Here is a 14,988-nt window from a genome sequence, read left to right on the forward strand (position 1 = left end):
CCACAAGCTCAAAATATAGTCATTCTGATCCAAAGGACTCTTTGGGTCATCTCTAAAAATTCTAATAATTCATCATTTTGTTCTGCTCCCCAACCTGTAAACTCTTTCTTGCAGCGGTCTCTCACACTGGTCTCCAGGTTCTCCAATTGGATCTGGACCTTCTTATAATCCCTTAGAGCTTGCTTACTCTTTCTCCTACCAGAGAGCAACACAGACCAGAAAAGAGGGTTCAGGCAAGTTTAAAGAAAAGAAGAGAAGTCATACCAATCACACATTGGATTAGTGCAAATCAGGTAAAACTGTGAAAGAGTTTTAATTTGATCAGACCCAACATCAAGGATCAAGTAATTGAAAGTCATGGAGGATCACAATAGAATCAATAGCTGATTTTATAACACCAAAATAGACTTGTGAGATACGTAAATCAATCTAACCCTTTTGATTACTGCACTCTGCTCTCACTTTGATCAAGCCAAAGTGCTGCAGTGTTCTACCATTAAGTATTACTAACGGTTCAAATGAGAGACAACAATGTCAAAAAATGAGAGATGAATAAAATTGCACCTATTATTGAAATTCACTCAAATTACAACAATTCTGTGCTGGAGGTGTGCTCCTACAGTTTGAAAGAGTTCAAAGGATTGAAAAGTATACTGTGGAAATCTCAGTGGCTTTGTCTGCAGCACATTGAGAATGGCGGTTGAAGCTCCCTGATGACTGTTTTTGGCCTGGATACACCATTTGAATTTCAGTTTTTCAACCGTGTCAGAAAGTGAAAGGAAAAGAGAACTGAGCAGCAACTCAAACCAGCAAACACACTCAGATTCCCACATTGGGCCTCATGCAAGAGCATTTTCACAGTCTTATTCAAAATTTCTCTCACTTTTTTCGCATGAAAGTCTTGTATGAACACGTCACATCAAATTCAACAAACGCTCTTAACTTTGTTAAAGTGTGTAAACGACCTGTGAAAACATGATGTACGAGGATAGTAAATTTGCATACTCCATGCCCAAAATAATACCATACAAGGCTACGCTTCCTATCTCCTGTGCCAGGAAGCGTTCATTCATGAAAATGACATCAAGGCGCAAAAAGGAAAGTTTTACAGGCCCTGAGTTTGAAGTTCTGCTTTCAGAGATCAAAAAAGGAAAATCTGTCTTTTTTAACAGTGTCAGCAGTGAAATTACGGGACCTGCTAAAGCAAATGAATGGGAAAAAATTACGAGTGCTGTTAATTCCTTGTCACCTGTGGTGCATACTGTCACCGAAATAAAGAAGAAATGGTTTGATATGATACTGATATGATATTGATGACTGCAACTGGAAGAGGTCAAGGGAATATCTGTGTCATCGAGTTGGATGAAAAAATACGCTCCATAATAGGTGAAGTTGCACTGTCAGGCATTTCAGTGGAATCACTGATATGATTTGGACGTTGATGGAGTGGTACTGTTTGCGGTTGAGGAAATGGAACGCATCAGGTGCTTTGATGCGTATGTGTGCAGTCCGTTGCTCTGATTATGTTTGGCATCCAGCCATGGTATGAAAGTCACTCTTAATTTGTACTTGTTGGACAGCGGTGTAAGGGAAGTTGATGTACCATGGGTGATAAACTGACGAGAGCTTTGATGACCAAGGGGAGCGCACGTCTCACAGAGGACTGGGACACACCAGATCTGTCTCCAATCTCACTCTGAAAGGTTCCTGTGGCTAAAAATCCAAGGGTGGTGAGGACCTGGACGTGTGGTGGAATTGGGTTCAATCGGCATGTTTCTCTCTGGAGTTGTGGCTCCTTGGCAATTTAAATCGCAATGTCAGCCATTTGTCTGTCTCTGAAAGGATGTCTACACTCTCTTGGAACACATGCTTTCTTCCAAGAGCCTGACACGGTAAGGCATCGAAAAGTAGTCAGCCATGACGCAGCTGGTTACACTTCCCATTGACCTCGTTATATACAGAGTTGCAGTGATTGCTGGACTCAAACCAGCAATCACTGCAAATAGATATTGCCAACATGGGACATGCGCCATACCACTCGAGCATCTTCTGCGTTTGTCTTCATTAATACTACCATGGAAAGGAATAAGTGTGTTTGAGAGTGAACGGATATATGGGAGAAGCTGATATGTAATTTGATTATACGTTGTGTTCCAAAGGCATATCTGGTACTTGATATCAGGAAACACAGATATGATTGGTGGTAAAAGGATAAGTGAGTAGAAAGAATTCAGTAGGTTGTTAGAAGGTCTAATGTAGAAGTACACAGTGATGCGTTTTTTGTCTGTCTTTATGTAGGCCTTGAAGAAGAGAAAAAAATAAAAAAAAGAGAGGTGAGTTACTATACTCACCTCTCTTTTTTAAATTTTTTTCTCTATAAGAGTATATTTTAGAGAGAGTATATTTTGAAGAAAAGGAAATGAGAATTGCTTGTGCCTGACTAGGAAGCAATTAAATTAAGAGATTAAATAGCTGAGGAAGTAGCAGCTAAAGCCCACTATGCTGTCCACTATGCTAATTAATGGATGACCATTATCTAAGGATGGTTAAACGCTTTTAAAAATTGTAGATTAACTGTGGTCAGAAGATTTGTGCGCATAGTATGATGAATGTTGTACAACAGCTGTGTGATAGTGTGATACTGCAGGAGAAAATGTATATAATTGTATATTTGAACTGCTGAATAAAAAAATGGAGAAGCAAGGTAATAAAATTAGCAGTTAAATCTGAAATAAAATCCTTTGAAATCCTTTGAAAAATGATTATATATGCCAACTAGGTGAATGATTAAGGGGAGCCTTTAATATGAGAGCATAAAGCTTTACAACAACAGGCATCATCTGATAATACAATGTAAATGTAAATGTACTTTATTTATACAGCCCTTTACAACAATCTATTTCGGTGTACCAAAGTGCTTTACAGTAGATAATAAATAAATAAAAGAATAAATAAAAACAATAAAACAACAGTAAAAGCAATAAAATACAACGAAATCGAATAAGTTAAGATAAAAGTGTCATCATACTACTGGGAATTAAAAGCCATCCTAAATAAGGAGGTTTTTAGCCTAGATTTAAAGAGGCCCAGGTCGGAAAGGAGACGCATCTCGGCGGGGAGCTTATTCCAGAGCCTGGGGGCAGCAACGGAAAAGGCTTGGTCACCCCAGTGGTTTGTATTTTGACCTGGGCACTTCCAGCAAAAGTTGATTTGTTGACCTCAGAGCTCTGCTAGGATTACGGACAGTTAAAAGCTCAGATAAATACAATGGGGTGAGGCCGTTAAGAGTTTTAAAAACAAACATTAAAAGTTTAAAATCAAGTCTATAAAGGACATGATGACAGGATAATGCTTATAATAAGAGATTTGGTACAGGCTGGAGTGCTAATGAAGTCCCATAACCCCCCAATGCTCCCAGGGTGTTAACAAAATCCTATCGCTTTGTTTAAACTTTATGATATAAGTGAAGAAAATTAAATAAGTATTCAATTCAAGAATCTAACTTTGTGAGGATTCTGTTAAAAATGCTCCATTTGTAGCCAATGGGGCTCTGAGCTCAGAGTAGGCATGAGTCAGTGATCATCAGTCTCAGACTGATAATCAAAAAATAGTGCACTTACTGTTTGTCATGTCATATTTTGGGTTTTGTTTTTTTGTCATGTCTTGTTTTCAGGTTTTATGTTTTTCCTTTTCATATCAGTAATTCACTCAAGTCACCTGTCTTTGTTTCACAGATACACCCCATCTCCAATCACCTCACCACACTATTTAGTTTCCAGGTTCTCCTCAGTTCTTGGCAAAATCCTCAACTTCACTCATGCCACGAGATTCATGTTTTTCAGGTTTGACAGGTCAGGTTTTGCCTCTCGTTTTTCCACAGCCATAGTCTTGTTTAATTTATTCCACAGTTTAGAGTTATTGTCATCCGGTTCAGCTGCGCCTTTTGTTTTAATAAATCAAGTTTACTTTATAATTATCTGCATCTGGGTCCTACTTCATCCATGTCACGCACAACCCCCTTCTACCGGTTGTGACACTGTTAAACTGCACAGGGAGTAAGCAGTGGGACTAGAAAAAAAGCAAACCAAGCTTTTGTTGTATTTCTGAGTTATTGCTTTGAATTGGGGCTGCACGGTGGTGTGGTGGTCAGCACCATCGCCTCACAGCAAGGGGCCTTTCTGTGTGGAGTGTGCATGTTCTCCCCATGTATTCTTGGGATTTCTCCGGGAAATCCAGCTTCCCACCGCCAATGTCAGGTTAAAAGGTGACTCTAAATTGTCCCTAGGAGTAAGTGTGAGTGTGAATGGCTTTTTGTCTCTATGAGTCCCTGTGATGGACTGTTGACCTATCCAAGGTGTACGCTGCTTCTTGTACAAAGACCCAGCTGTCTTTGTACAAGAAGCAGTAGGCTCCAGCACCCCATGACCCTGACTTGGATTAAGCGGGTATAGAAAATGGATGGATGCTTTGAACTGTGATTGATCCTAAACTTACTTTGTTGAATTTATTGAGTTTCTGGTCTGTCAAAGCCAATTTTCCTTTTTTTTTTTTAAAAAAGGCCAACGGTGATGCACCTGCATGAAGGAAAAAGAAGGTGGTGAAGTAATTCGAATAAGTTTGCTCTATACGATAATCAAGAATCAAGATAATAATAATATTAATAATTAAAGCTGAGAGCAGCGTTGATCGGGCCCGAGCACATGTGCACGTCGGGGTAGGTGTTGGACGCCGCCTGATGCGCATCATACAGCACAGTTGTCCATGAACTGTGGAGCAGGATGTGAGAATCCCAGTCAGGCGTAGTACCGCCGGACATAAAAAGTGACGTTTATGGCCACCGGCAGGTGGCGCTATAATCATGTGTAAGTTTGGTCATATGTATGCGTTCTGGGTGGAGCAGAAGAGCAGCCTATGAAGTTTGGTGAAGATCAGACAGTGTATAGAGGAGTTATAAGTGACTTATTTGGCCACCAGTAGGTGGCGCTATAAGCATGTGTAAATTTGGGCATATACATATATTCTGGGTGGAGCCCAAGTGCAACATATGAAGTCTGGGGTAGATTGGATAATGTATGTGGGAGTTATAAGCTTCTTTGTTTTTCATGGCGAGCAATGGCCAGTCGTCGAACTCTGAGGTTTTGCCACGGCCACACCCTTTTTTGATTTGAGATTTTGAGAAAGATTTCCATAACTTTTATGCTTAAAGGAGTCGGCGTCCAACACCTACCCCAACGTGTGCACGTGCTCATGTCAGATCAACGCTTCTTGCAGCCTTAATTTAGTATTCTTATTCACCCAGATTCCCAGCATTTGTTTGCATTTTCATATCAGGGGCAACAATATACTAACTAACGTTTGCCTCAAGGGTTTGTACACTCACCCTCAATATACAATCAAGTGGTTGCCCAAGATCTCCAGCATTTGGGCATTCAATCGAGAACATTAAACTGCAAATGGTGTGACAATGATGCTTCTGATATGATGGCACCTGTGTCTGGCTTGGCAACTGCCGAAAGCAGTATGTCCTGTAAATCTGTAGTGCTGCTTTTCTCTGCACTGCTGTTTTTGTTTGGCATCAGCAATGTTTTACCTGTTTTAGTTTACAATCGCCCCCTCTTCTCTATCAGATCCTCAATGATGGAAAATGACAGCTCATCATCCTGTGCTGGCGTTCCCCTCTCTTTTCTCACAGGCTGGATCCTCATCTGGCATCCTTAGCAATGCCTTCCTGGGGCCACGTAAACAACGGAGGAGGAAAGAGCAGGGGCCTCACGTACAAAGACTTGTATTGATTTCCTACTGAAACATAGCGTACACTCAAACCCAAATACCCTCCAACAAAAATATCCAGATGTATGAATCTGTGCGTATGCATGAATCCCAACACCTCCCTGTCAACGTCCCTACTTAAATATGCAAATTATATTTAAATGCGCCCTGCACCTGCGATTCCCCTCTCTGCACAATCAGAAAATAATGAAAAGAAAAAGACTAAAAACGGGAAAAAAGAACAACTTCACGGAAAGCGAAATGGAGGTGTTACTTTCTGAAATGGAGGCCCGCAAAAATGTGCTCTTTGGCATGCTGTCCTCCAGGATAAGCAACAAACGTAAGAGGAGTGGGTGGGAGAGCGTGTGCGAGGCTGTCAATGCTGGTGAAGAAGAAGTGGTCCAACATTAAGGTGGTAATTGCGCTTTAATGTTGACCTGCATTGTATGGCAATTTGATATACCTGGTTGAGATGCAGATAGTTCCATCCCACTCGGCTGGCACGGCTCGGCTCAGGGTCGACTGGCACAGTCCCAATCGGTTGGCCTCTGTATTGTGCTCCATCGCCGGCCGCAGCTCTGCGTACAGTTCCAGGATGATTACCCTCTGGAACCTAAAGCGGTTGATGAGCCAGTTGCCATCATGTGCCAGCAAATCCTCTCTGTCTCTGAACACACGCTCTATACGAATTGCAGCATTTGCAAAGTCTTCTAATACCGCTAAAGCAGCTATTGTTTTTAATAGTATGCATTGCACCACTTTGCGCATGCTTTTATATCCACTTGTGTAATTGCAGACACATGGGTGTGTTAATTCTTTATCAGTATTAATTGTTCATTTGTCTCACATGTGCACATCACAGTCTGAGGACTAATCGTTTTCAGATTTATTTATTATAACAGTTTCCCAGCATCACCTCTAAGTGTCGCCAAAGAATCAACAGTTGTAGAAAAGTGCATACGCCAGCCACGAAGTTTCCATTTCCACGGTAATTTCGCTCTTGATACATCTGATCGTTGACATGAAAAAGAGCGCCCTTTGCACCCTTTGCCCCAGATGTCTTGGTGAAGCTCAGGCTGTTTTAGAAGCGTGGAGTTAAGCAACATTAAGCATTTCTGATCACCTGTGTTCAGACGATTTCCATGGAGGGGAATACTTCTTCCCCATCCCTGTTTGGATATGCAGAGCCTGGATCTATGGGGCCGTGAGGAGTGTTTATCCAGACTCTCCGCTTGCTTGGTCTTCTTTCCCCGCGGTGAGTGGAATAATATACGAGGGACAGGGATCAAACCATTGATTTCACGTCCCTTAAAGGGAAACTCTGGTATTTTTAAACCTAGACCTTATTTCTGGCATGAAATACACTCATCTACTCACTGAGAAAGTCGGCGTCCTTCGGAAGATATTTAGATTCCTCGAGATCCATATAACGGAGTGAACATGTAACGGGTGGTGTATGGACCCAATTGCAGTACAAAGGAGTCAGAAGACAGTGGTAAAAAGTTCAAGGCTTTACTGAAACTCTGGCAGACAGACAAACGGTTTAGAAACCGGCAAACAGGAATCAGGAGAGGAGAGGCAAAGTTCTTGGTCAGGGACAGAAGGCTGGGTCGAATTACCAGGAGGCAGACGAAGCAGGGAATCAGGGACAGGCGAGGTCGGTACCGGTAAAGCTGGCAGGAGAACGCTGGAAAGACTTGCATGGCAAAGACAATCTGGCAAAGGATAGAGTGTGGAGCTGGTGACTATATGCTGGGCTGATTGCATGTGATGAGAGGCAGCTGTGTGCACAGGTGAGTGGAGTTAACTGATGATTGGATGACTAAACTGTGACAGAACCCCCCCCTTCAAGGGACGGCCCCTGACGTCCCCAAAGGAGGGGGAACAGGAAGGCGGGCTAAAACTCGGGAGAACCCGAGAACTCCCCATCCTCAGGTTGTGAGGAAGGCGAGTTCGCCAGTGGGTCCACTGCCTCCTCCTCCAACAGGGAGTCCTCCCACTGGTCCGGGGCAGTGGAAGGGCCAGCAGCAGGCGTCCTATGGCGAGGGCCCCTGCCGATGTTACTGGGGGAGGGCTGGTCCGGATGTTGCTGGTGAAAGACTTGGATGAGACCCCGGTCCAAAATGTGTTGAGCAGGAACCCAGGATCTTTCCTCCGGACCGTAGCCCTCCCAGTCGACGAGGTACTGGCAGCCCCTTCCACGTCGGCGGGAGCGAATGATGCGGCGCACTTCATATGTGAGTCCCCCTTCAATGAGACGAGGGGGCGGAGCAGCAGGCACCAGCGGGCTCTCGTTGACCGGCTTGACCTTGGACACATGGAATGTCGGGTGCACCCGCATAGACCGAGGGAGTTTGAGCCGGACTGCCACAGGATTGATGACCTTCTCGATAGTGAAGGGCCCAACAAACTCGGGAGCCAGCTTGTTGGATTCCACATGCAGAGGAAGGTCACGGGTGGAGAGCCAAACCTTCTGGCCCACCTGGTATTGTGGAGTTTGAGAGCGATGACGGTTGGCTGCTGAGGAGTACTGGTCTGCCGCCTCCAGGAGGGAGGCCCTAGCATGGCTCCAGGTCCGACGACAGCGACGGATGAAGGCTTGAACTGAAGGGCAAGAGGCCTCCCCTTCCAGGGCTGGGAAGAGAGGAGGCTGGTAACCGTAGGCACACTGGAAAGGAGACAAACCGGTGGCGGAGCTGGTAAGGGTGTTGTGGGCATATTCCACCCACAACAGATGCTGGGACCAAGAGGATGGGTTCTGTGACACCATACACCGGAGGGCCGTCTCCATTTCTTGGTTCTTCCTCTCAGTCTGGCCATTAGATTGCGGGTGGTACCCGGATGACAAACTGGCCGTGGCTCCCAAGAGGCTGCAGAACTCCCGCCAGAACACTGATGAAAACTGGGGCCCTCTGTCCGAGACCACATCAACAGGAATCCCATGAAGGCGGAAGACGTGGTTGAGGAGCAGCTGGGCTGTCTCTTTAGCTGACGGGAGCTTAGGCAAGGACACAAAGTGTGCCATCTTAGAGAAGCGGTCCACAATGGTAAGAATAGCCGTCTTCTCATTGGATGGTGGCAGGCCTGTCAACAAGTCCACTGAAATGTGGGACCAGGGGCGATGTGGCACTGGGAGAGGCTGCAGGAGGCCAGATGGTGCTTGACGCGATGTTTTATTCCGATTGCAGATCTGGCAGGCTTTGACATACTCCCGGGTGTCCTCCTGTAACGTGGCCCACCAGAAACGTTGTAGAAGAACCTCCCGGGTTCTCTGGATCCCAGGATGGCAGGTCAACTTAGAACCATGGGCCCACTGGAGTACATCCGACCTCAGAGCTGCAGGCACGAATAAACATCCAGTAGGGCAGGCACTAGGACCAGGCTGACCCTCTGTGGCAGCTCTTACTTTCTCCTCAATTTCCCAAGTCAGGGATGCCACAACACACGGGGACAGAAGGATGGTGTCAGGAGCACTGGTGCCATCATCCTCCCTCTGGAACTGACGTGACAGAGCGTCAGGTTTGACGTTGCGGGTGCCGGGTCTGTAGGAGAGGGTGAAATTGAACCTAGTGAAGAAGAGGGCCCATCGTGCCTGTCGAGAATTGAGTCTCTTTATGGTTCGAATGTACTCCAGGTTCTTGTGGTCCGTCCACACCAGGAAGGGCTGCTTGGTTCCCTCCAGCCAGTGCCGCCACTCCTCCAGGACCAGTTTAACAGCAAGGAGTTCCCGGTTACCAATGTCATAATTTCTCTCGGCTGGGGAAAGACGCCGAGAGAAAATGGCACATGGGTGGATCTTCTGGTCACTGGCTGCTCGCTGGGACAGCACAGCCCCTACACCCATGTCAGATGCATCCACCTCTACGATGAACTGCCGTTCGGCATCAGGAACTTGGAGGATGGGTGCAGAACTGAAGCGGTCCCTCAGGGTCTGAAAGGCTGTATCTGCAGAATGGGACCATCGGAAGGAAGTCTTGGAGGATGTCAGGGCTGTGAGAGGGGCAGCGATGGAGCTATAGTTCCGGATGAAGCGCCTGTAAAAATTGGCAAAGCCCAGGAACTGCTGCAGCTTCTTACGGGTTTTAGGGACTGGCCAGCACCTAACTGCGTCCACTTTGGCAGGATCCATCTCCAGGTGACCTTGAGTCACAATGTAACCCAGGAATGACACAGTCTGTGAGTGAAACTCACACTTTTCGGCCTTCACGAAAAGTGAGTTCTCCAGCAAGCGTTGGAGGACCGTCTGGACATGGTGGATATGTTCTTCGCAGGACTTAGAAAAAATGAGGATGTCGTCCAAATAGACGAAAACATATTTGTCGATCATGTCTCTGAGGAGGTCGTTGACCAAGGCCTGGAAAACTGCCGGGGCATTGGTGAGGCCAAATGGCATCACCAAATATTCATAATGTCCGGTGGGCGTGTTAAAAGCAGTCTTCCATTCATCCCCCTCTCGGATGCGGACAAGGTGGTAGGCATTACGGAGGTCGAGCTTGGTGAAGATCATGGCTCCTTGAAGTAACTCAAAGGCTGAGGAGATGAGGGGAAGAGGGTACCGGTTCTTTATAGTGATGTCATTAAGTCCCCTGTAATCAATGCAGGGGCGCAGGGTCTTGTCCTTCTTCTCGACAAAGAAAAATCCTGCCCCAGCAGGAGACGACGAGGGTCGGATAATACCGGCAGCCAGGGAGTCATTGATGTAAGACTCCATGAACTCCCGTTCAGGACCAGACAGGGAGTACAGACGCCCCTTGGGAGGTGAAGTGCCAGGCATCAGGTCAATGGAACAGTCATAAGGCCGATGAGGGGGCAATGAAGTCGCCTTAGTTTTACTGAACACCTCCCGGAAGTCATGGTACTCGGCAGGAACTCTGGACAAGTCAGGGCAGGAACTGGAGTGCGTTGTCTGCTGGGGTACAGAGGCCTCTTTAAGGCAGACCTGGTGGCAGGAGTTCTTCCAACCGAGGATGCCCCCTGTGGCCCAGTCGATGTGGGGGCTGTGTCGACATAGCCAAGGGTAGCCTAAGATCAGTGGAATGTTGGAAGATGACAGGAGGTGAAACTGGATGGTCTCATGGTGGTTATTGGAAAGTAGCATGTGGACAGGAGAAGTCTGGTGAGTGACAGTCTCCAGAAGATGGCCATCAACGGCTTTGGCAGGAATTGGGGTGTCAAGTGGAATCTTCTTAAGTCCGAGTTGTATAGCTAAGCTCTCAGCCATAATGTTGGCATCTGCACCAGAGTCTATAAAAGTGGGCAGGGTGTGTGCACCACCAGGAAGGAGGAGCTTGACTTGGAAGAGCGGGCGCAAGCTTGAGGAGGAAGACTTTGCTGCCGTGTGACTCACCAGGACTTCCTCACTCACTGGTGAGCCCTGTCTTTTAATGGGCAGCGGGACATAAAATGTCCAGCTTGTCTACAGTACATACACAGATTCCCCTTACGGCAGCGCTCTCGCTCTTCGGGTGTAAGCTTGGTGCGGCCCACCTGCATGGGCTCAGACTCTACACCAATATCCATAGCGGGTAAAGAGGAACCGGAAGCAGATGAGTAACCTGGCCAGCGGGCTGGGTCGAGATGACCAGGAGTGTTCCGTCTCCTCTCCCTTCTCCGGGCCTGTATGTCGGACAGTAAGTTCAATGAGACTGTCCAGTGTGGAAGGTAAAGGATAGGAAACCAGTTCATCTTTGATGTAGTCTGCCAAACCATGCAGAAAAGCATCGCGCAGAGCCGCAGTGTTCCAGTCGCTTCGACGGGCCCTGGTCCGGAAGTCGATGGAGAAGTCAGCCACTGACTGGTTCCCTTGGCGCAGGGAGAGCAGATCACGGACGGCATCAGATCCGGAAGTGCCCAACCCGAACACCTTGCGTAGTTCCTCAGAGAAGGCATGGAATGATGCACAGGCGGAAGTCTTTCTCTCCCACTCTGCTGTTCCCCAGAAGAGGGCTCTGCCGGTCAGGTTGCTAATTACGTATGCCACCCTGGCATCCTCGGTGGCGAACGTGTATGGCTGCAGGCCGAAGAGTAAGGAGCAGGAGGTCAGGAATGAACCGCAGAGTTCAGGGTTTCCATCATATCGCTCAGGGGTTCCCACTCTGGGCTCGGAGATCATTCTGGGCTGTGGCAGAGCTGGAGCAGGAGTCTCCAGTGTGGGGACTGGAACTGCAGGAGGGCGAGTGGACATCAGCTGTTGCAACTGGGCAGAGAGGGCTGCAAAGGCATTGGTGTTGGCCTCTGTAGCTCGTCTGGCGTATGCATCAGCCTCCTCCATTCTCTGCTGCTGTTGCATGAGTGCGTGCTCAATCCTCTCAAACCGATCCTGTGGTGAGGTTGGTCCTGCTGGGTCCATGTCTGGCCAGATTGTACTGTAACGGGTGGTGTATGGACCCAATTGCAGTACAAAGGAGTCAGAAGACAGTGGTAAAAAGTTCAAGGCTTTACTGAAACTCTGGCAGACAGACAAACGGTTTAGAAACCGGCAAACAGGAATCAGGAGAGGAGAGGCAAAGTTCTTGGTCAGGGACAGAAGGCTGGGTCGAATTACCAGGAGGCAGACGAAGCAGGGAATCAGGGACAGGCGAGGTCGGTACCGGTAAAGCTGGCAGGAGAACGCTGGAAAGACTTGCATGGCAAAGACAATCTGGCAAAGGATAGAGTGTGGAGCTGGTGACTATATGCTGGGCTGATTGCATGTGATGAGAGGCAGCTGTGTGCACAGGTGAGTGGAGTTAACTGATGATTGGATGACTAAACTGTGACAGAACAGGGCATAGACGATGCAGCCTCGAAATAAGGCATTATCTGTCTTTATTTCACCAATACTTTAATACGAATGAATGAATGAATGAATGAACGCGTACTATTGCAATATTAGCTCATAGTTTCCATGTTGTTGTCCTCCAGGGAACTAGGTGGGCTCAGGGGGCTTTCTATATAGGCGTCTACTTGGATGACCTCATCGACCGCACGCTTATTTACTCTGTGCTCTGAGACGGTTGGTCACTTCATGCGGAGTTAGCTACTGCTATTTTTGTTCAACATGTTAGAATATTTATCAGATTTTATATTGAAAAAGTCAGTAATGTGAGAAGCATTATTTCTCCCTATGATATAGAACTATCATAATGTAAACAATGTCCAAAGTATAATATTAGGAAGTCTTTTACCCATATACTTTAAGACAGGACCTTTCAGACATATTATGATGGACTATGTAGACATGTTGAACCGAGCACAAGGTAAATGCTACATTTTGATCGTAGTCTATCGATTTAGCTGCTGGATAGAAGCAAGTCCAACAAGAAAACAGGATCACAGAGAGGCAGACAGTGAAGAAGTCTTTCCATGATTTGGGATTCCTGATACTACCTCTTATGACAATGGTGAGCATTTTGCGTCAAACATGATCTGGGAAATGTTCAAATTTCTAGGTGTCAAACAGAAGTTTGAACATGCAAATGGGGGACTGAAGACTACGAAAGCCAAATCATTGCAGACGACGAGCAGAGAATTAACTGGGTTGATGTATTTCTATTAGCATTTATGGCTATGCATTCACAGACGAACAGACTAGCATATCTAACCCCGGATGAAATCCTCATTGGTCCATGCTACTCTCACAGTATCAGGGACCTAATTGAAGGCCCCATGCTTGAACAGTTGAACAGCAGAAATATTTGAGTGATTATTTACGTGGCTTAACTTAAACTCAAGGTTATCTTCCAACAGGTCAAAGAAGCCAACGAGAAGGGAGAGGACAAGATCCTTGTGGATGCTCAGGCCTTCCAACCAGATTACCAGGTTTTTATAAGCCAGTGTCACAAGCCAAGCAGAGAAGGTCCATACAAGGTTGTACTTGCCACTCCCACCGCCTTATAGTTTTCACTCGAACCACTGCACTCGGTACCGACCTCGCACTGTTCCAGTTTACCTGCCTAAGACTGACGACACAGATACAATTCAATTCAGTTCAGCTTTATTTCTATAGTGCCAAATTACAACAAATGCAATCTCAAGGCACTTAAATGATATAGACCAATTCAAACCAATTTTATCCAATTCATTGTAACACAATCATAATCCAATCAAATCAAATTAATTAAGTTCCAAATTAGTCAAATTCATACATAGCCATTAACAAAAAGTAAACTAGCAAGGGAAACCAACAGATTGCACCGAAACTTCTCTTTGATCCAATCCCCCATCCTGAGCGTGCACGAGGCGATTGTGGAAAGAAAAAACTCCCTTTTAACAGGAAGAAACCTCTGGCAGAAGGAGACTCAGGAAGGGTAGCCATCTGCCTTGAGTATCTGGGGTTTGAGACAACAATAATGACAACTAGAAAAAGCTGTTCTTGCGAAATAGCAGTGAGAATGCTGATGAGCTGAATGGGGATATCTGACCATGATATGATATGATAAATTCTGAAAATAGTGAAAATTTGGCAGAAAGTTATTTGCTCAAGTTTCAAAAGGTCTGAAAGGTAATTTTGAAAGGACCTGGGGCTGGATGAAGGCAGAAAACTGAAGAAAAGAGAGGAAAAATGCAAAAAGGACGGGTAGTTGGAAGGTACTGCTGTGAAAGGTATTTTTGAAAGGAGCTGGAGCTGGATGAAGGCAGAAAAGTACAGAAAACAGAAGAAAAATGCAAAACAAAAAGTGAAAAAATTCCAAAAGATGGGAAACACTGCAGAAAAATGTGAAAATTTAGCAGAAGTCAAGTGAGTAATAGTTAAAATGGCTGCAGTATAATATGTAGCAGAGTAGAAGACAGACGTCATCACAGTGACAAGAATGTTTGTAAACAGCTGCGGCTTAACGAGCTCACTGTAGTACCAGCAAAAATAGCTGAATACACTTGCATGCCCAAGTGGGGGGCAGGTTGAAAATTCATTGTTGAAAAACCTCATGCTAAAGTGCCCTCTTGGGAGCCAAAACGTGTGTTAAAGTGCCCTATTGGGAGTCAAAACGTGTGCTAAAGTGCCCTCAAGTGTCCTCTCGGGAGCCAAAATGCGTGCTAAAGTTCCCTCTACAGTGGTGAGGACACACTCTATGTGCCCTTTTTTTTTCTTTCCACCCCTGCCCTTCAAAAAGTCTGTGCACGCCACTAGCTGAATGGATACTATGACCTCCTGTGAGAAAACTGTAAGAGCGAGGAAAATAATTTGAAGACCACAAGAACTAGAAGGGTTAGAGGAACGCATTAATGTAGTTTTTGTTT

At 46.0% G+C, this 14,988-nt stretch overlaps 1 protein-coding gene across 2 annotated transcripts in view; it reads right to left on the minus strand.

Annotated features, from left to right (window-relative positions):
* plxnb1b (plexin b1b) overlaps nucleotides 1–14,988 on the minus strand; it is a 161,873-nt gene that overhangs the window by 16,641 nt on the left and 130,244 nt on the right. For both annotated transcript variants that reach the window (XR_011915228.1, XM_072383024.1), the window contains exon 24: nucleotides 95–195. Coding sequence is in view for 1 of the 2 variants with exons in the window: in XM_072383024.1 (XP_072239125.1) it covers nucleotides 95–195 (101 nt within the window). In the remaining variant the exon portion in view is untranslated. The remainder of the gene's footprint in view (nucleotides 1–94; nucleotides 196–14,988) is intronic.

The sequence above is a fragment of the Leuresthes tenuis genome, unplaced genomic scaffold, assembly GCF_036924035.1.
Source record: "Leuresthes tenuis unplaced genomic scaffold, fLeuTen1.0.hap1 SCAF_3, whole genome shotgun sequence".
Lineage (NCBI taxonomy): Eukaryota > Metazoa > Chordata > Actinopteri > Atheriniformes > Atherinopsidae > Leuresthes > Leuresthes tenuis.